The sequence below is a fragment of the Vidua macroura genome, chromosome 5 (genome assembly GCF_024509145.1).
Source record: "Vidua macroura isolate BioBank_ID:100142 chromosome 5, ASM2450914v1, whole genome shotgun sequence".
Taxonomy (NCBI): Eukaryota; Metazoa; Chordata; class Aves; order Passeriformes; family Viduidae; genus Vidua; species Vidua macroura.
Genome location: NC_071575.1, coordinates 28,631,504 through 28,653,429, shown reverse-complemented (window position 1 = coordinate 28,653,429; position 21,926 = coordinate 28,631,504). Strand labels below are relative to the sequence as shown.

General features: G+C 41.5%; 1 protein-coding gene across 3 annotated transcripts in view; it reads right to left on the bottom strand.

Moving 5' to 3' along the window:
- Nucleotides 1-16,488: 16,488 nt before the first annotated feature.
- The window catches only part of KDM7A (lysine demethylase 7A), a 61,715-nt gene continuing 56,277 nt past the window's right edge, over nucleotides 16,489-21,926 (bottom strand). For all 3 annotated transcript variants that reach the window (XM_053977326.1, XM_053977327.1, XM_053977328.1), the window contains one exon: nucleotides 16,489-21,510. In XM_053977326.1, coding sequence (XP_053833301.1) covers nucleotides 21,416-21,510 — 95 coding nt within the window. In that variant the 3' untranslated portion in view covers nucleotides 16,489-21,415. The remainder of the gene's footprint in view (nucleotides 21,511-21,926) is intronic.

Sequence of the window (21,926 nt, the reverse complement as noted above, 5' to 3'; positions counted from 1 at the left end):
AAGGGTTTTCTCTGACCTCTACCTCACCCCCCATGAGACAGCACAGGAACACACGTCCTGGTCTGTCCTGGGCAACAGGGAGCAGTGACTTGTAAAGACAGCATGTGTCTTTTTATATAATATGGCACCATATCATCTCAGGCAGTGCAGCTCCTGCCAGCTCTCCAGAGCCAGAAGGATGGCACCAGAAATTAACCAAACACTTAACTCATGTTTTATCAGATAACATACAGGCCACCCCCCATTTTCACTTGTATTTAGTGAGAATCGGATTCTAGGAACAAGCATGTCAACAAAACCAGATCAACATGCTCACTGGAAAGGTTAAGTCAACACAAGGGCATGTTTATTCAATTTTAATGTAAGTACAGTCATGGAAGTATCTGCTGGGAAGGATCTCTGGGTGCCTCTGGCCCTGTCTCCCATAAGAAGTAGGATTGTTGCCAACACTAGCTCAGCTCATCCCTTGCTTTGTCTAGTCAAGCCTTAAATGCCCTCCAGAGTCCCTCACCTCTCGGTAACCTGTTCTAGTGCTGCACCATCACCCTGTGGAGAAGCTTCTCCCAGAGGCCACTCAGGACATCCCAACCACTGCTTGTGGCTATTACCCACAGCCATACCATCTGTCCCTCCAGAGGCCTTCAGGAGCTCACCTCACAGATCAGCTCATAGTGGCCTTTTGGTGATGGGTCCTTGCCACCCCTCCCTCTCCAGCAGCCAGGGCTCCACCAGCCCCCAGGTATTCACTTCTCTTAGGGTTTCCCTGAAGTCTGTGGACTCAACGCTGCTGCAAGTTGTGATTGCTTAAGTTCAGGTTCAGAGAGCTACAGAAAATGAAAGGCACCAACTGGATGTTCCCCCCCAATCTGGAGGCTCCAGCATGTCTCTGATGTCCCCTGAGCCCCACACTGAAATGACCTCCAACCTTGGAAACTCTACTTTTGGCACTTTTTTTTTCCCTCCCTCTCCTTTTTCCATCCTGGACTTTGAAGCTCCCTATGATCTTGTCCGCGTGATTGCATCATTCGCAGCAGGTAAGGTCAGCACGAATAGAAGGAAGTACAAACAGCACTTCACACAGCACGCCAGCAGCTGGGAGAACCTGCGGCCAGCAGAGGTTACAGACCCACTCAGGTCTAATAAACACCTGCATCAGCGGAGGGGCAGGAACTACAGCCGTGATTTTTCATGTTGAAACAGAGGTCACTGCATCTCCTGCTTCAGAGGCAGATCTGAGCCCTGCGGGGTGTCTCAGGAGATTTCCTGTGCACATAGCACTGAGCCAGGGCAGCCCAGCAAGGCTCTGCTGCGAGCTGCACAAAGGAAGAAATACCACGTTTTTTTTCCCTTGTCACTGTAGCTCAGCATGGATGCAGAATGTGCATGGAGAAATGACTTTCCCTCTCAGGATTCGGCTGTAGCCCTGTGAGGCACTTGGATCTGGGGTGACTGTGGCCAGTACCAAGGAGTGACTATTCCAGATATGGAAGATCTGAATTCAGCTCCCCTCCTGGATGCCTTAAAACAATAACAGAAAATGTATCCCTAGCTCCTGGCATCTCCACATGGCTCCACCTTGGGAGTCCTTGCTGTGAAGGCACCAACAGTTAAAACCTCTGCTTGTTTCTATCCCCAGCTGACTTGCCATGTGAAACAAGGAGAACAAGGGGATTGCTCAGGGCAGCTACTGCTCAGCAGGTAGAAGCAGGACAAGGAGATCATTTCCTGAGGAAGATCACTGCTCTGGCAGGGGCTGCAGCACTGTCAGCAGTGCTGGCTGCCTCATGGGACACCCTCTCTTTGGCATCAGTGCTTTGTGAGAGGTGCCTCATGCAAGTGAGAACATTGCAAAATATAGGACATCTGTACAAATTCCAGATTGATGTAGCTGATGAAATGTAATTATGAAAAATATTAGCCATTGAATTGAGGAGGCATTACAAAACATCTAAGGAGAAAGAAGATAAACTAGCATGCTGTGATTGATGTAAGCACATAACAGCCTCCACATGTCACTGGGACCAGCACAGGCTGCACCAGCTGAGGCACTCCTTCCAGAGATGGAAAAACTTCCAAGGGGAATAACCACACAGCTGGGGCCAAGCCCTTGTTCCCTGTCACAGTGCTGGTGAACCATGTGGGCCTCTGTTGCCACACAAAGATGGGTTTTTGAGGGCACAAGGCCTCTGGCCACAGTTTGGGCTTCTGCACTTGTCAAAGCTTGGGACTGAAACATAATCAGCTGGGATGAGTTAACTAGATGTCAGGAATACTCCTCAGTTCTGTTCAGAATTTGACCTCTGGGCCACCAAGAATGTTTGCTTTCAATCAGCAGATGCTGAGCGTCCCCAGACTTCACCACCACTACCAGGAGCTGCCAGTCCCTGCCAGCCACTTTCCATCCCACTGCAGCCTCTGGTAACAGCTGACCTGGCCCTTTGGTGCTGAGCTCTGGAGAGATTCAGGGACAAACAAAGAGGGAGGTCATGTTCAGTGCTGCTCCCTGGACTCACCCATATGGCCAAGGTTGTCAAACAATCACCCTCTCCTTTCCCACTGTCTCTTCGGCTGTCCCCAACAGGCATCCTGTTACCAGTTTGGTGGGAAAAGTTATCATTCCAGTTTAAACAGCTCAGATCCAAGCCCCAGGTCAATGGGTCATGCATTATGCAACTGTACTCACATGCGAAACACATCTAGCCTCTTGCTGTACTTTCATAAGGCATATCCAGAAAGAAGATGCAACATATCTTGCATATGAGTGGAGACAAGACAGTAGGAGCAGAATTAAGAGATTATCCCACATGCATCCAACTGTTTCTATTTAACAGGTGGCTACTCAGCAGCAGGTACAGAGGATACCAAATCACTAGGTTCTCTCATCCCTCCCCAGCCACCTAGTGCTCTTTTAGGTGAAGGAAAGATGAAGGAAAATGTTTATTGGGTTTTTTTCCCTTCCCCCCCAACACTCTTTTTGTTTTATCCTGAGAAATGTAACTTTAAAAGGCCCCAGCAGAATGCCACAGGTTTCAGCAAGCTTCAGGTAAAGACCTCCAGGGTAAAGAAGGAAAGAAAACACAAACCCTTGCACTTTGATCACACCCTCAAGCAGTGAGGAGCCTGGGATCCTCGAGGTGAAGCCTTTTGGGGTGCCCTGTCCCCATGCCGTGCAAAGACTGAACAAGCCAGCAAGTACATCCGACAGTGACTGCTCCCACCCAATTGGGATGCCTGCAGATGGTTTTTCCAGGAGGCCTTGGAGACAGCTTGAGGGTTTTGCTGCTGAATCAGGCTTTCTGCAGCACAGGCAGACCCCGCTGCTGGCACTGAGCCCTGCAGCTGCACAAGGCCTGGCACGAGCCAACAGAGACAATCCTGGGGCACCGCGGGCCGGCCGCTGCCACTCGCTCACTTCCAGCTGGTGGTATCACTGGAGGCTTGCATCCTCTCAGCAGGAAAAGCTAAAAAATAGGCACCACAGGACAAACCACAGGAAACATGGCCCTTTCTGGGACAGAAAGGACTTGTACAGCACACGCCATAAACATTGGGACACAGAGAGGGGTGTAGATTTGGCACTTGAGTGCAAACACTATGTCCCTGCTGTGCCACATCGCTGGCTGCCTTAGCCTTAAATATTTTTGTTATTCATCTAAGAGTACATGTTCTGAAATACGTAATTGTCAGGCTTTTCTGGAAGCTCTTCAAATGCAGAATGCCTTGGTCCTTCCTCTCAGACAGCTTCCACCGGCAGCAAAAGACAGCCTTGTCACTAAAAGCCTCATTTTCAGCTGCCACCAACTGTTTGTCTCTGCAAAGCAAGCAGCCAGGGCCATTTGCTTCCTGCTTTGCTGTAGGTTCTTCAGAGCAAGAAGCTGTTGAGCACAAAGGCAGCACGGACCTCGGCCAAGCTCTGTGCATGCCGCAATGCATATGTGTACATTCTCCTTCCTTATCTTGCTTTGGAGTGAGTTGTCTTACAAGGGACACGGGGCAAGCACAGATAGAATGCCACCCCCTTCCTACCCAGGTCTTGGTGTCTGCTGTAAAGCCCAGAGCCCATGCATGCTAGCTTGGGTGTTTCATATCTGGTTCACAGGAACACTGTGGGAAGGGCAGGATCTGTGCAACTTTGTGGCAGTATTTTAATTTGCTGTGTTCCAGAACATCTCCTCTCCTTTGGCAGATAGCAGGGGTGGGCAGGTAAAGCTGCTTCTGAGGGAAGCAAGTGTCTCACCTCTCAAGTCTCTCACTCCAACTGGCAAAAGCAGAGGAGACACTAGTGAGAGCAGCAGCTCTGGAAAGGGAATCAACAGGGGCAACCACAGGAAGACAGGGGAATTGGAGATTAAAACATCAAATTGAAAAGGAACAATAAATCCCTCTTGGAGAATATAAGTGGAGGGTAGAGCAAGAACAGAATGCAGCTCAGTAATGAAGCAGATGGCATTTTCTTTGGGATCTGCAAATCCATTTGGGCTTTCTAGCAAACAAAGATGCCACACTACCCAGAAATCAGCTTGATACATGACCTGCCTCCCCCTCTGCTTTCAGTGGTAATAGCTGCTGGAACGAGCAGCCCTGGTAGAGCCCACCTGGTCCAGCAGCACAGGCTGAGAGGCCAGTCTGCTCTCACAGCCGAGTCCCTGCAGCACCTCTGCTCTGTTTGGGACACAAAGACCAAGTGACAGCCAGGCTCAGTGTCACAGGCAGGGCCCCAGACGTGAGGGGCTCTCTGGAATCATTAAGGGCTGAGGGCATCTCACAAAACAATGTCCAGCTGCAAGGCCCTTGGAGTACTAAGACAGCGGCTCCTCCGACAGGCAGGACGGCTCCAGCCATGTGGTCTGCATCTGTAAGGGCTGCAGGCAGCAATGCAGAGCATTCCAGGATATGACACTCTTGGAGCAGGGATGTTTCTACCAGCCATCAGCACTCATGTTCTGGCAGTACTGAGGCATTCTTGCAAAACACTTCCAGGGAAGGAGAGAGAGGAAAAATAGCAAGCTGCAGATGCTCACATCTAGCCCCCACCCCTCCGTTCCCTGTATTACATTAGGCAAATAATACTCAGGGTCAATCAGCCTCTTTCCTGGAAATGAAATAGCTACAGCCAACTCTCAGGTTGCCAGGCTGGGGACCCGGGGGTGCAACAGAGGTCCCTGCTCTGCAGTCAACTTCTTTTGGTATCTTTAGCACAGCATTGCTTCCATGTCTCTCCTCTGCTATGCTTTGGGTAACACACGTGTGTGAAAGATGGGGCAAGAGCTCCCACCCACACATTCGGTTTCCTCATGGAAGCCTTGGCAGAAGTGCTCTGGAATAAATGGGTATCAAGTGGTGCATCAGCCCTTTGAAATGCAGCCTTCCCATCAGCTGCCACGGGCTCTCCTTAACTAGCAGTCAGCTCACACCATAGGCAGAGGGACAGGCACAGATCTCCCCTAACAGCATGTTACAGTGTTCTTCCCGATGCAAAGAGTCGAGACTCTGTAGACTGGCATTGTGTGCTTGCAAATGCACAAATGAACTTACCTCCTCCTTGGCTGCACATCCATTATGTGTTATCACCAGTTTTTCATGGACCATGAAAAGATTTGGCTCTTGCATTTTCTTCTCATGTAGAAGTTTTCATCATGCCTTGGGCTCAAGCTCTCTGACTCTTCACAACCCACCTCTGGCCCTTTATTTCAGACTGTTTGCTTACAGAGGCTGCTGTGTTTCTGGCTGGAGCTGGCATTGCACACAGTGTTAACAAAAACCTATCTGTAGGTCTGCAAGGTCAGGGCACTTTCTGAAAAGTAATAACAAATAAGGAGGCATTGTTTGTAATGCATCTCAGATCTTCAGTCACTAAGGTGCTCTGCTTTATCAGTCTTGCTTGCAAAGGACTGAGTACCAGCCCCTGTGCTTTGTGCCTTTTGATATTCCTGCCTTGTATGAAAAGATGCTTCAAAACACCTCTCTGTACCAACTTAAAAAAAAAAAAAAACAAACTAAAAAATTGTGCTCCAGTCATAGAAACACCACGCAAATCCCCATGACCTGTTTCCAGGAGGGTTCCTTACCTCTAACACTGCTGATAGAAAGTCAATATTTAACAGAACAAATGCCACAGAGATACAGTTCTGTTTCTGGAAATAAACCTGAAGGCCATGTTGGACATGCCCTCACATCCCCAACATGACAAACTTACCACATGGCCCCAAGGACAGCCATAGCTGGATCTCAGAAAGCTGGCTGGGTTTATCTGCAGACTGGTGAGGAGACATGAGGGAGAATAACACAGTAAATTGCAGTCTTGAAAAACTGTAGTAATTTCAGGGTCTACATAAACATTCTTCCAAAAGACACTGCAAAACCCAAGGGACAAGTGCAACATCAACTTTCTCCAAGCACTTTCAGTTAGGAAAACAAGTTGCAGAGCAGGGGTTTTCCATAGTTTAAAGCAGCAATAAAGTGCCTTCAGTGGTAACAATCCCTCAGCCCAGCTGAACAACACATGGCTTTCTAGAACTGTTGAGGCGTGACATATGTAGCTCTCACCGGGAACCATTTTTTTTTTCCTTCTCTTCTTTTGAATTCCCTCCAATCTTTTCATTTTAGTGACAGATAGATTGCAAGATGGATCCAAATAAAGAGAGACTTAACTTTTTCTTTCTTTGCTGTAACACTCAGCACTCACTTTAACCAACAACCACAAACCTGCAGCAAAGATCACATTGGATTCTCATCCCTGCTTCCTCAAGGAATGAATGCCTAAAACCTGAATGCCTAAAAATCCTTCTGAATGCTTTACAGCATGCACAAACACCTATGGAGCAAAGTAGGCTAGAGGAACTCTGTCAGACAACCTGGAGCAGAGAAGCTGCAGGGAAGATCAAAGAACAAAGTAAAAAATAAAAGGTTGTAACACATGGAAATCTAGCAGGAAGATGCATTTGCTCTACCTTCACAGGGGTATCTTCAAACACTGACAGCAACAGCCAGGACTACGATGTTGGTTTTCTGATAGACAGGACTACTGAAAACTCCAAGCCTACCAGAACAGCACAACCCCCCCCCCCCCCCCCCCCACAGATCCTAGCCACAAAAACTAGTTGGTATTTTCACTTCCCTCCTCTCTCCACAGCCTTCTCCCCAACAGAGCTATTGAATCAAAAAAACATTTTGGTTTTACTTTAAGGCAGTGGCTATTTTAAGCCCAAGTTACTTTGAAATAAAAATAGAATTGTTTGCCTTGCCCCACACCCCACCCCCCCACCCCCGAAGGAAAGCAGTATTAAAACCTAATCTCCTTTCACACACAACATAGGTGCAAGGAATTTGCATTTTCCCTGCCGAAGAATGCTGTGGGAAAGACATCCCGTACACATCTCCTGAGTTCATGAGAACTGGAGGTAAACTTGAGGACCAGCTGACAGATGCAATAAAAAGATTTGCTTTATTCTATTGCAGGAATATCCCTTTGACTGTGACCCTGCCATTTTAGTCATGATTCCTCTGGGGTACGTCATGCCTAACATCTCCCACTGTACATCCCTGAAAGCAGAGGAAGCGCTGGCCTCCGAAGCTGTAACTGTCCTTTGTTTTTACCGGATATTTTCAAAGTAGCACAGAAAAAGCAATCACATCTGGGATCACCTCAAGGGGTTGCTGGCAAAAATCCAGAGGCTCCATAGAGAAGCAGCAGATTGCGGATTTCGATGCCTCGGGCAGGATGTCTGTTTCCACAATGGCTGGGGAAGGAAGCAATATAAAGGGAGATGGTCTGATAAGAGGATGGCTATGATAAAAAAGACTCTGTTCAGTACTAATTTCTTTCAGCAAGAAGAAAGGTACCCACAGTCACTGGGTTACAGACATTAGTCTCTTGTCTCAGTGAAAAGGGAATGGGTTAGTCTTGAGGCAATGTTGAATACTAGATTTGAAAACAAGCACAAAAATAGACAGAGAGCAGAACACATGTGACAGACAGTAGGTTCTTCCCATTCATCCTGCAGTTTTGCAGAAAGTTGTTAAAATAATTTCTTCATCAACTTCAATGCTGGTGGCTCTGTCCTGCTTTGTCACAGATAGAGGAAAATCGGCAGCTGCAAGGTGAAGCTCTGTGCTTTGTGAAATCAAGCATCATTTCAACAATAAAAACTTCCAGGCTTTAACTTACAAATTTGTTCTGCCGCCCCTGGATAACTGGGAACATTCACATTAGTGAACAGAGTGGCATTACTGACTGGCCTATAAAGAGCTTTACTGAAACCTTAAAAAGCACTGTACCATGGGAACAATCCCCTTTTCTGGCTGCCAGCTGGTCTTTATGCCACCTCGGGTTTTTTTTTTTTTTTTTTTTTTTTTTTTTTTTTTTTTTTTTTTGTTTTTTTGTTTTTGTTTTTGTTTTTTTTTTTTTTTTTTTTTTAACCAAGGGGAAAAGGACAGATTTTGGAAGTTAAGTCTGAGGCCAGGATTCTCTATATCAACAAAGCCATCACGGTATGATGGATAATCACATTCTCTTACTTCCCAGCATCTGCCCATGGCACATCGTCCCACCTGCCCTCGGGTTTGGCTTGTTTTACCTTTTCCAGGCGTAGTTTTATTTTGTGCATTCCTACGTCAAATGCCAGCACTGACAGCATAAAGGGGATGGCTGCTCCTGCACTGCTTGGACTTGAAGTTCCCTCTTTGGAGAAATCCTGACAGGCTCGGAGGCAGGAGGCTAACGCTGCAGGCTGTATCATGAGCTCCTCCTGGCGGTCAGGAATACTGGATTAACTTCCCTGTGTTAAGAGCTCAACAAGGATAATAACACAGCTTTCGAATAAAACCACAGCTTTCTACTATTCTTCTCTTCTATGCTCGAGAAACGCATAAAGTGGAAAAGTAAAATGAGCCACATATTCTGGGAGTGATGTAAAGTCTTTCATTCCTCACTGCTTGCACATGTGGCTAAAGGGAACGAACACATCCTTACCCCTCATATTTGGGGAATTTTCATAAAAATCACAAGTTTCACATTTTGTTCCGAGCAGAAAAATGGATTTATTTGCTGTGCTTTCCAGTCTTGTATGACCCACAGCCAAGGAAATACATCCTTCTTAAACACTTATGTCTGTTGAAGCATTCTCTGTGCTGAGTCTGCAGGACAGCAAGAAGGAAAGAGGAAGGAGTTATCCCTACCATCTTCTGAGACTGGAATGGAATGGATAGAATGGGAAATTCTATTCTACTCAAATAGCATGGGTAAAAATATTACAGACAGTTGAATTATAACTAATCCTGGCCCAAGGTAAGTCTCTTTGTTAGGCACTTCACAAGCATTCAGCATCCAACAGCTGCCATCCCAGAAAGGATATATCACAAAGGACAAGCAGTAACACCCAAGTGAAACAAGAGGGAGGAAAGAAAACAATATTAGAGTTTTTGCAAAGACTGTCACTTAGGGTCTCCACTCCCTTTCTGGCTGGCCATGAGAATATGATGTTATAGCACTGCTATAAAGATATAAGCTATAAAGATATTTAAGTATATAAAAATGTAAATACATGTATAAATAAATTTATATTAATTTGTTATACACACTCTACCAGCCAGGTAATAGAAACGTATCCTTGGCACTACATCTGCCTTTGCTCAGAGCTTTGCCATCAAAAACCAACTTGACCTACTGGGAAATTTCAGGAAGAGGCATCAGGCAATTTCTTCAGGGTGTGCTAATAGAAACTGTTGATAATCCTGCCTATTCTCTGTACACATCCAAGATGCCTCACATCAGAGCTATTAAAGCCAGCATCTTGCACTAGCCAAGGCTCCTTTTAGAAATGTTTTGTCCAGGACATCCTTCTGATAACTTGGCAGAGAATTGTCCAGCTGCATTCCTATGAAGACAGTATTTACCTCAGAAGTCAACCCCTACTTGTGGGAAAAGCATGGACTAAATGTGCTGCATTCACATGGACACAAATATGCTTCTTCTGCACACCTCTAAGATACCGTGCAAAATAAAAATTATGCAGGTTCTAAGTTTGACAGTGGTCTAAAAGTCCCTTGCCGTAACATCTCCAAGAGAGAAAAAAACCCTCTTTTTCTAAATTTTACTGTTACACTTTTTAAATCTCCCAGGTATTGATGTTATTGATGATGATTTGATGGTGTTGATTTGAAAGTTCTTTGGGCTGTTGAGTTTTATTAGCTGTTCACAGGTATGCCAACCTTTGGGCTCACACTGTGTCATTAATCAGCACCTTAAAATATAAATAGCATTTGAGGAGACAGGAAAATCAGCTAGCAAGAGTTGCACTCAGAAACCTCCCCAAAGATTTGGGGAACTCGAAAAACGTAGAAGAGAAGGCCAGAGATGTCTTGGTTTACATATGAGAATCACATCAGTGAGAGGGAATCAGTACTTCACTGCAGAAACACTGCACAGCATAGCCAAAAAAAGTAAGTGGAGAAGTAAAAATCAATATAGATCTCTAAAATGCTTGTTGAGATTCTGTAGCATCCAGCTACAAAAACTAAAAATATATAGAAATAATCAATATAAAATTTATCAGATTTTTAATGTTTAACTTGTATCAAACTTGGTTGCAAAAGTATATAAGTCAAACCACGAGAAAGTAAATAGGAAAAAAAAAAATAGTCAATAAATACCCTCCAGTTCAGATCCTTTGCAAAACCAACCAGAATCTGGGCCAATTATAGCCCAATCTTCTTGGCAGCTAATAAAGAAATTCAAGCAGAGGGATGCAGAGTTTTTAAACAAGTCTCCAAGAGATGCTTAGTTTACATGTTTTTATACAAAATGTGTCTGTTCAACCTCCTTCCATCCTGTTACTGCAGTGACAGAAATGCTGATGATTCAGGGCCACTAACACAACTTTGCAAGCAAAGCTGCTCCATTATGATGTGACTGGAACACTGGACAAAACTACATTCCATTCAGTTTCAAAGTAACAAAGGAAGGATGAAACAAACCAAAACAACAATGATTTAGAAAGAGCTTTTCCAAAATTGCAATATGCAGAGGTTCACTTTATATGATGCCAGTAGCGTAAGTGAAAAACTGTTTGGAAAAGACTTCAATAACACTTCAAAATGCTCAAAACCCAAGCTGACCTCAGGGGTTACATTTATAAGAAAGCTCTCACCATTCCAGCTTGGATAACTCCAGGTTATTTTTTTGTCACCTTTATCACAGGAATGTGTTTAACCTCTGCAGATGTGACATCCATGCAAAGGACAAGAGGCGGCCACCGAAGGGAAGGAACACCCAAAAACCGTCCCCACCTGGTTGGGGATGGGAGCCAAACGCTCAGCTGACCCAGGTGAGGCTGTCAGAGCCGAGTCTGGCTGTGGCCTATGCCCGCACAGGGGAAGGCAGGGATGTCTTTCAGGGTCTCACCCTCTCCATGCTCTGCACACAGGGCTGCCAGGGTCGGAATACCCTGCTGACTCGAGATTCCTCTGGCCCCTTCGCTTACCAGCACACCCCTGCGGCCCCCATCACATTAGCAAAACAAAAGTCTACATTCAGCAGCACAATCCAAAGCCTTCCCCTTCAAAGAATTCCTGCACAGGAGAAAACAACTCCCAGGCAGCAGAGAAGGTCATCTTGCCTCCTTCCCACAACAGGCTAGGATGCAGCAAGATCACTTTTTTCCAGAAGAGCACTGGGAGTTTTGAATCATCCTAAGTCTTGACCAAGGATCCCAAAAGAGCAAACCACAGCATCACCTGAAAACCCTCAGAAGAACAGCTACATATTTAAAGATATGTCACTGTATCAACTGAGGCATTAATACTAATCTCATCAGAATTATCATATGCATGTTCAGTATATGAACTGGTTAGAAGTAAAGGGTAGACAAAGCGTGAGAATCTAAGCAGATTCTTCCCTAAAAAAAAAAAAAAAAAAAAACCACAAAAAAAAACCCAAAAAAAACCAGTGGTGCTTCTAGCTAGAAACCAACCCTATTATGAGCCTGTTACTTGCAGTGGTTTCTATCAACCTAGTCTTTCAGGTATTAAGCCTATTCAATTCCTTCATGCAAGTGAGAGTGAAAAATCTAGTATTCCTGTACCTAATTAATAAAAAATTACTTTATTTTATATATATGGTTTCCTTTCTATTCTCTACCACTATGTACATTTTGATCTGATTAGTTAACATGACATCTTTAAGATACCAAGTTATATCACAACCTGTGCTCTAGTGCTTCAGCTAATGACTGGAGGTATGGGCTCCACAGAATGTTTAACAGATCAGTGATTTCTTTTTTGTGTTATTCCCAATCTTTAAATCCTTTTCAGTGAACCACAATATTGCAGCACAGAATAGTAACTCTGCTTTTTCTTCAAAATATAGTGAGAGTTCGCATCAGTGCAGAAAAAAAGAATACAGAAATGGCTCAATGTCCCAATCAAGGGCAAAAGAATTTAAGTATTTTAAGAGTATTGACAACACTATTTTCATGTCTACTGAAATGTGTAATAAAAGGATTAGTGAAGATATTCCTTTAATCATAGCTAATATTACTGCAGTTTGGTAGCTGATATTTTATACCGTTCAAAGTTCTTTGAGATTAGTGGCAACAGAAAATTAATGGCAGCATTACTGAAAACAGCCTGTAAGCTATCAGGGCATAGCAGTGGCCCTGTATTGTGAGTACATAAGGTTTGTATGAAGGAAATGTCTTACACTGGAACCATGAGCGCTGCACAGGAGAGCACTACTCTCCAAATACTTCAGTTGTTCCAACACAAATCACTTCTGCTTACAAACCTCATTCTGGGAACTGGGAAGTATAACACAAAGTATCTTTCATGTTCTGTATAAACTGAACTTCTTAAAATAAAATCTTCTTAACAGTGAAGAGAATGCATTAACAGAACCAGTGTCTAAAGTAACTTCCTGTAACACCAGAAGAGGTATGTTATACAGCGTTTTTGAGTTTTCCCAAAGCATCTCACCAATTCCTCTTTTCTGACCTGCTGCAAAAATCTGGGGAAAAAGGCATCCTTCACATGCCATGTCTCATTTAATGCTTGGTCTCCCTCTCAAGACTACAGTTCAGCATCACTTGTGCTTAATGACAGGCACAGCTGTCCAGCTGTGCAACACGATCAACTCAAATCGCAGTAGTGCACTGCACAGCTCTCAGATTTTTCTTCTCCCTGCTCCCAGCAGACCTGGACTGAATATCAACAGACTTGGAAGCAAAATAGTTCCACTCAAGGAGGAACCTCATCTGAACAACCAGTTCTGACATTACTTTTAGGACAGCTGGCGTGGGAAATACACTTTGAATGCTCTCCTTCAAGAGGTGCAATGCTTTAACACGGGGAACCGCTCTGTTCAGTAACCAGATCACGATGGAATTTAAAACTCTTTCTACAAGAGCTGGTTGAGCACAGGAAAATTTCTACTGTGCTAGAACTGTGACAAAGCAATTCAATGGGCTTTTGTAAAAAAGTAAAAAATTCTTTGTAACTAGAAATCAACTTAAGAATGAAGCACAAGATTTAGTATCTTCCTCAAATTAGTACTCGGCTGAAACTGCTGCCAAGTTAAACCAAAATTTCCACAGCCCACATCCTATTTGAGGAGACCAGAGTGGCAGTTTCTAGAGTTTCGCTGCCTTTTAGCTTAACCAGAACAAAAAGCCAACTTGTATCTTTATGACTTACCACCAAGGTGTACGATTCATGGGCAAATGTTTCTTCCAGACAGATATCACATCCTCCAAGTATGGATGGGAACTTTACTCACACTCATTGCAGCAAAAATTTCTTACAAGGAATAAACTTTGGGGCAAAGCATCACAAACAAGCAGACTCTTTGTATACTGTTTTTTTTTTTTTTTTTTTAGTTGACTTAAAAGTTCCAAAGTAGAGTATTTTTTCCAAGACCAAAGCAAATACAGCAAAAGCAGTACAGATAAATAGATCTATTAAGCCAAACACAGTTCTTCGAAAAATTGCAGTAGTTATTCTAAAGACTGAATATAACTGGCTTTTGAGAAATCAGACCTTAGTCTAGACAAAGCAAACTGTGCTATTACCCAGCTGTTAGGTGGAATACTAAGAGCTCTGGCAATGACAGATTTTATTCACTGTCTTGATCACCAGCTGCTTCTTCTGCAGGTAAAAATTTCAGTCACTAGCACTGTAGAAACCCAGGTGTTCAACAATCCTGGTTGTATCAGAAGGAGTAACAATAACATTCTGGTTTTACAGTTTCACTCCTCATTAACTTTTGGCTCGAGACAGCTGACATTACTTACCAGCACTAAAAGTGTAATTTCAAGGGATCCCAGGACAAATACTTCTATACAAAGAAAAAACGAAGTTTCTACAGAAACTAACACTCAGCATGATTGACGTCACCATATTCATGTTATTAGTCATGTTTCCATCATGAATCCAAAGTTCCACGTAAACAAAATGAACCAGAAAAGGTTTGGTTGAACATGTTAACTCATGAGCCGCCACCACAAAAGCTTCACAGCTTAAGCAGGTCAGGACAAACCCTCTGGAGAGAGCTGAGCTTCACTAAATGTACAGAAATGGAAAGCCAGTCTGTAGGCACTTTACCAGTGGGTACTTTACCTCAAACACAGCAGAATACTATTGATTAAAAAACAAAATCAGTACTTTATTCTTCAGATACCAGGAAGGGTATTTTGTTCATTCCCTGACTTTAGAAATTCAATTCTTTTGCTGGATTTGGTAGCCTTGAAATCTTTAAAACCCATGTCCCTCAGGAAAGAACAATCCAGGTAATTATTTCTCCATTCTCTGCAAGCAGAAAACCAGAAACTCTTGACTTATAATGAAAGTATGGCTCCAGCTGCTGAAGGCTATCCAGCAGCATTTAAAGCAGCAATTGAGACATTTCATGTTTTCTAGTGTATTATCCTGTCATCCACTAAATAGCTGAGACAGAAAAAAAAAATCTGAAACGTACCTGACAAAAAACAAAAGGGCAAATAGTAAAGTTGCTTGTGTAGGTTTTTATATGGGTATGGAACTTGTATTTGTGGCCCACTGAGGAGCTCTCTTAAGTCTATCACTTTAAGACCAAAACATTACTCTGAGCAGTGAGTTGAGTGTGACAAATCCAGATGAGTATTTGATGGAAATGCATAGGTTGTTGCATTGCTATTCAATCACAGTGATTAAGACCTTTTCAAAATATGCAGTTGCTCTGACAAACAGCTCTTTCAGATCTTTGGCAAATCTTGGGCTAACCAAATTTAAAATCAGTTTTAACACATGAATTGAAAAGATGTAAAGGCATGTCAAAATATAATGGGAACAGATATCTGGATGCATAAATATTTCATCATCAATCCCTGTACTTGACTCTATTTTTCCCTCCACTCAAATGAAATTTGTTTTTGAAACAGCATAGAAGTTTCTGCTCCTCAAATCTGCAACACTATCATGTTTTAAACTTTAGGCCACAAACCTTCCCAGTTTGTCATGGGTTTTCAACTGTCCCATTAAGCAGTATGTGGTTTGATGAGGTCAGCGTTCTCGTTCTGTAAAGCACCTGGCACAATTAAGTCAATGAACAGATCTCCCAGTCATTACAGTCACCCATAAATTCTCTGTAAACTAGAAGCCAGGCTAAGAAGCAAACCTGAGCAGCTGAACAGGATGCTGGTATCAAACCCTTTAGCCATCTGATTCTTCCAGTGCCGGTGGTGCATCACTGATCTCAGGCTCCCTGAATGACCCTCAGCACAGCAACAGCACTGCAGTAGGTCAGTGGGGCAGAGGAAAAGGCTGCACAGCAAGCTGCAGGGTGGGGCAGCCATGCTTTCACCACCCTAGGAAAGCACTCACATGCAAACACTGCACTGCCACAGGAGTCAAAACAGAGAGCACTGGCAGCTGCAAAACAGATGATGATATCTGGAAGGAAAAAGCAGCAGGGAAGTCCTCCAGGACAAAAGCAAGTATGGCTAAGCATATGTAAGTGTGAAAGAGAAAGCTCTTCTTCCAGGAACTGCACAGGCATCAAGGAAAAAGAAAAAACCAAACCAACCAATAAATCAAGAGTTGAGTCAGCCATCAGTAGCATGAGACAAACCTGAACAAAAACCAAGAGCAAGAATACAAAAATACCATTTGACACCCTTCTTACAAATCTAGGTCTGAAAATATGATGAATCACAAACACTTCCACCTCCTTTTTATATTAGGATTCCAAAAGAATATACACATCTTCACAAAATACATTTAGTTGCCATATAATATACTTGGATTGAAATGAAATTTGCACTTTGAAAAAATAATAAAAAGGCATGAGAATATTCCCTCACACTTCTCCACAAAATTTCTTCTTTAAAATGTAACAAGCAAAGGGCACAGAGATTGGACCTAGAAATGCATTTTTTCTCCTGATGATACTCTGTACATTTTACTGTATTTACAATGAAGTAAATGAGCAGAAGTCTGAAGAAATTAAACGCTTTCCAGTGCTAAAATCAAAACATAAGCATACAATTTTTTAATTTCAGTATTTTGAAGTACAGAAAGTGGAAACTATGAATATCAAATACAAATTTAAACAAAGCCACTTGTCCTCCCCTAGAATAATCAATGTGAACTACTTATAGAAACTTACAAATTTAAAGCAAAATCAAAACAAAATAAATACTGTACATACACTTTCCCTGCCTGCAGGCAAAAGAGGATGGGAAATACTGTTATGAATTGAAAAAAAAGCTCTTAAAGCTGCAGCATCCCATTTCCCAGCCAAATACTTAACACAGTAGTGCGTTTCTGTAAAAAGGAAGACACACATACACCGACACCTACTGAGCAGACAAGCTAACATTTTCAGAAATATTAAGAAGGAAAGATAGAAATTAGACTATGAGAGTAGAAAAAGGAGGAAAAGACAAATGGGCCAGCAAAACATTACTACAAAACTAGTTAAATATAGCCAACAACTAGCCCCGTTTTTTTTTTTTTTTTTTCCAAATTCCATGTTTGTTTTTTTTTTTTTTTTAAAAAGATTCACCAAAGCATTGGCAGCAATAGACATTTCCCAGCAGAAGTGACAATACATATCAATATAATCTCTTAAAGTGATCCCTTTCATTCCCTTCCCACAGCATGAAACTCTTATGGCTTAATTTATATTAAAAGTAGAAAAAGTCCTTTTTTTTCCAAACAGAAATGCAGCCTATGAAGAACATGCATCTCCTTATCAGTGCTACTTTCATTTCCCATCCACTGCATGACTTATCATTCATACTCTCCCACAAAGAGGGTTACCAGGGTAGTTTTTTGTTGGGTTTATTTTTTGGAAAAATGGATGTTGCAGCTTTTCATCTTGTTTAACAATGAACAGTAAGGCCCTTGGTTCCATTCATATTTCTTCTGTCAAAGAGTAGTGCTGGGCTCACTCAGCCCCAGGACTACAAACAGCTTTTAATGGTCTGGAAGTATTATGTGAATGACACTCTGGAAAGACAAAAGGCTTGGGGGTCGTGGTGGGAGTGTGAAGGGACAGGTGGGCACGTGGAGCTTAAAGAGGGCACTAGTCACTGGGTCATTCTAGTTCTGCTTAGTCTCCACAGCTACCAAAAAGGGGGTAGGCAAGATTCCCACCAGCTCTGGCTTTGAAAGCCTGCAAAAGTTTTCAACACTTGCAACTTTATGGTCTTGTGAATGAAGGTAGCTTATGCCTCAGAGCAAAGCCAAAGTGTCTAAAATGTGGTTGTGACACTGTGCTCTCTTACATCTCTACCAAAGGTAACACAAGCACTTCAAACACCAAAAAAAAAAAAATAAAACCCCAAACCCCCCCATGTGATCAGAAAACAACAATTTTAACTCTCAACATCTAACCCTTACAAAATTCTCTTTAAGAATGAATTCATGTAGAGTATTATAGGTTGCATAGGTAATCTACCTCAGAGGTCAACAAAGGCTACCCTGTAGCCAGGGTTTATTAGCAAGTATAATAGGAGAAGAAAAGGGAAAGTTGCTGGAAGAATCTTTGATATAGTTTCTAGGTGGTCTTTCCATTTTCATATTTGTTTCTTGTTTTGCAACTGTAGGAACATGAGAACTTAAGAGAGTGGGAAAACCCCTACAATATTACATTTCCTATTGTTCTGCCTACAAAAAAAAAAATTAAAAAATGAAATTGAGTTTTATGCCAAATGCAAGTTCTCTGACTTTTCAAAGAAGATTATCCTTGAAAACAAGTTACCATAGCAGGCGTCATTTGCTGTTGTCCAGCCAGTGTTCCCTACTCCCTCCCTCTTCCACCCCAAGTGAGACAGCAAGGAAAAAAATTGGGCTTTTTCTCTCCACTACAACAACACAAGGTTCAGTCCATCTACAGAAAGATTGGTGCAGAAGTGATTTTAGCTAGAATACAATAAATATATCTCTACATACAAGTACACAAAACAAGTGAGGTCACCACATCCTCTTCATGAGCTACCAGGTTTCTTTTTCTCCTTTGTTGTTTTCCTTTTTTTTTTTTTTTTTTTTTAATACTGCTCAACATGGCAATTTCTTTTGAATTACTTGATCTGAGTTGGAACATCAGATTTAACTTCTGCTGGAAGCATGGATATTTGAAGAAAATGGGAATGAACCTCTGCCTGTTGACAGCTTGTGAAGAGTCTATTATATAAATTCATGACAGTGGAGAGCCACTCAGAAAAAAAAAAGTTAGAAAATTAGAGCAATAAAAAGCATAAAACAAAGAAGAAATAATATATATGGGTCCAGCCATATCTATATTTCAGCTGAAAGATACAGATAAATAGCATGGATGGCCAGAAAAGAGACTTTGTATAAACCAATCACATGTACAAGAAAGCATACTATGTATTTTAAAATTCCTTACTCCAGATTCTATTCTGGCATACTTTTACTTCAAACAAAAATCTGTCTTTAAGGGGAGAGAACTCATTCTTTATTCTGCTCAGAATCTGATTGCTGCCCTAAACTGGAATTTTCTATCATTAGAAATTGCACAGCCAGCAGGAAGGAAACAGTTTGGTTCAATATGCTAAAGCTAAAACAGTTTCCAAAGCCTGGCAGGCATTAAACCATTTGCTCAAGTTTAAACAAAGAGAAAATTTATATGGGTATATAATTTTAACTAATATTGACAACATAGTTTATTTCTTTTACTTACTTTGGTGAGAACATATTAGAAGATAGTTAAAATATTCTCTTTTAACTATTTCCATCTAGAAAACATAGCACCTGAGAACAGCAAGTCCTTATAGTCATTTTCAGCACCTGTAGAATACTTCTTAGCTTATCTTCTGCTTTTTAGAAATCCTTGACTACCCCCATTCCCAATATTCTAAAGGTTGATAACTTGTGCTAATTTTAAAAAAAATTAAAATACTAAAAGCTTGGTTTTGTGAATCACTAACTAGCAAACAAAAAAAAAAAAGTTTAAAAACTCACCCATACAAGTCACAGAAGAAGTTAAGTCATCATAATGTAAAAGTAGGGCTGCAAAAAACATTCCTAAACTATAATTTTCAAGCTCCAGACAAAGTAAAGCTATGAAAGCTACCTGACTTTTTTGCAGTGGCACTATATTTTGATGTTTCTCCATTTAGAAATAGGACAACATAGTGCTAACTGGTTCTGACCCTGCAGCAACAAAGAACACCTGACATCAGAACTATTTCCACAAATTTCTAAAGGCATTTATAATGTAGCCTAAATAAAAATAACTCTACACAAATACTCTGGAAAATAAAACTGACTTTGTTTTTAAACACAAGAGGAAATTATTCCAGTATAGGATATGGAGGAAGGAAAAACTGGTGTGGAAATTAAAATCAATTTGATGACTTGGAGAGCTATGCAGGAGTATTTTTACTCTTACCAATCAAAAAAAGAAAAAAAAAAAAAACCCAACCAACAATACTGTTGTCATTAGCATACTGACATTTACATTTTGGCTGGACCCTGCAAAATGCCCTTTTTCCATAATCAAGTAAAAGAATTCCCCTTTCTGCCTTCATCCCCATCCCTCAAAAGTTAAATATTTAATTTTATATTACAGAAAAATACAAATTTTAAATCAAAATTATTTACAATAATTCAGAATTGGCATTTGCGATCAGCTCTGTTTGAAACCTGACACAAATGGTCATTCTGATACCAGTAAGCTACTTAAATGCTTATATATATGGACCAGTTAAGACTTTGAATTTGCTGTCTCACCCAGCTTTGAAAGCAAGACACGTTCTCCTGCTTTCACGACTCCTCAGTAAAGCATGTTTAACATACAATAACAACACTTAAATGCTTCTTCCATGCTACATTAAGTGAAATGCCAAATCTTTTAACTGCAATGTGTATCTTACTAGTTATTTGAGAGCAACTGTTCTGAAGAAACATTTATCTTAACTGATGTCCCCATTCCTCCAAAAGATATATTGGGTCTTCCTCCTTTGTACCAACTCTTAAATAACTAGTACAAATACAATTTCAGGGAGGTTTTTTTACAGAAGAAAATCATCACACACAGATCATCAGGAGGAAAATATGTACTCAGATTTGGAGGAAAGAGGTGCAGTTTAAAACAAGTCAGCTACTGGACGAACATAAGAAAATTCTTCTGTCTTTAGGAGTCTCTTCTAGTCCATTAAATAAATAAATCTGATATTAAAAAGGACAGGTCAAAAAATAATCAAGCTGGCAGAAAATATGCAACTTGCAAGTCAACAGAAGCCGAGCCAATAGCTTACAAAAAGCAGGAAAAAAATAATAAGATTCCTTATGCCTTAATTTAAAAAATAATTAATAATGCATCTCACCCCTATTTAAGACTATAACCTGAATATCAAATTTAGGAGTCCAGACTAATCACAATTAATGTGGCTCTCCACTGCACCAAACACACGTTATCAAAACAATTTAAAACTTTCACATTATTAAATCTAAATTAATAACCCCCCACAGAAAAAGTCTTCCAAATAAATAGTTTCTTAAATGAATTTTAAAGTTGTGAAAAATCTATCAGAAATAAATTATTGATAAACCACCTTCATCATCCTCCCCTCATTAATTTAGGTCAGAAACTACCAGCAACAAATGATATTCAAGCCCTGATGAGAGACTATTTCTCACAGTCCGTGTCTCTCTGAAGATTTCCCCGTTCCCGTATGGTTATTGCTGAGCAGGTGTGGCACAGTGAAAATGCAGCATTGGGTTGGGTTTTTTTGTATGTTTTTTTTTTTTCCTTTTTTTTTTTTTTTTCTTTTTCTTTCTTTCTTTTGTTCATCAGGCAGTGTTTTCTATGGTACATGCAAGTCTGCTTCAAGCAGAGGAATAACAGCAGCTCCAGGCTCTGTTGCCCTCAATACTGGTCTGTGTAGGAAAGACAGCAGTAGTAGAAGTAGCAGCTACATTAAACAAAGAAGCGTGCATGGCCATTCCGGTTCAGCTTCAGGATCTTCCCAAGGCGCTGTTTAGCAGTTGCCATTCCTTTCTTTGGACGTTTGCCTGAAAAACCCAAGCAGGGACTTCAGTCAGGAATTTCAGGATGAATTTTAATCATTGTAGAACAATGGTGGAACCCAGCTTTCAAGCTGAAGCAAGCAAAATTTTCCACCAGAATCAGTTCAAAATACAAACAGGGAACCAGAATAGTTAAACAGAACACCCCCAGGAACTGTTTTCCCTAAACTTTGGCTAGAATTATCATAAATGAGTTGAGTATATTATTTACAAATATTTCCAGTCTATGAAGCGCAGTGGGTGTAGTAGGGGAGAATTTAAATTGAGCTTCCTGAATTTCACTCAAGTTATTCCCTTGAAAAAATTACAGAACATAAACCAGAAACTAAACCTACATAGTATGCTCATCAGACTATTTCTGAAGTGTTAAGAGTTTCTAAAACTTCATTTCAATAAGCAAA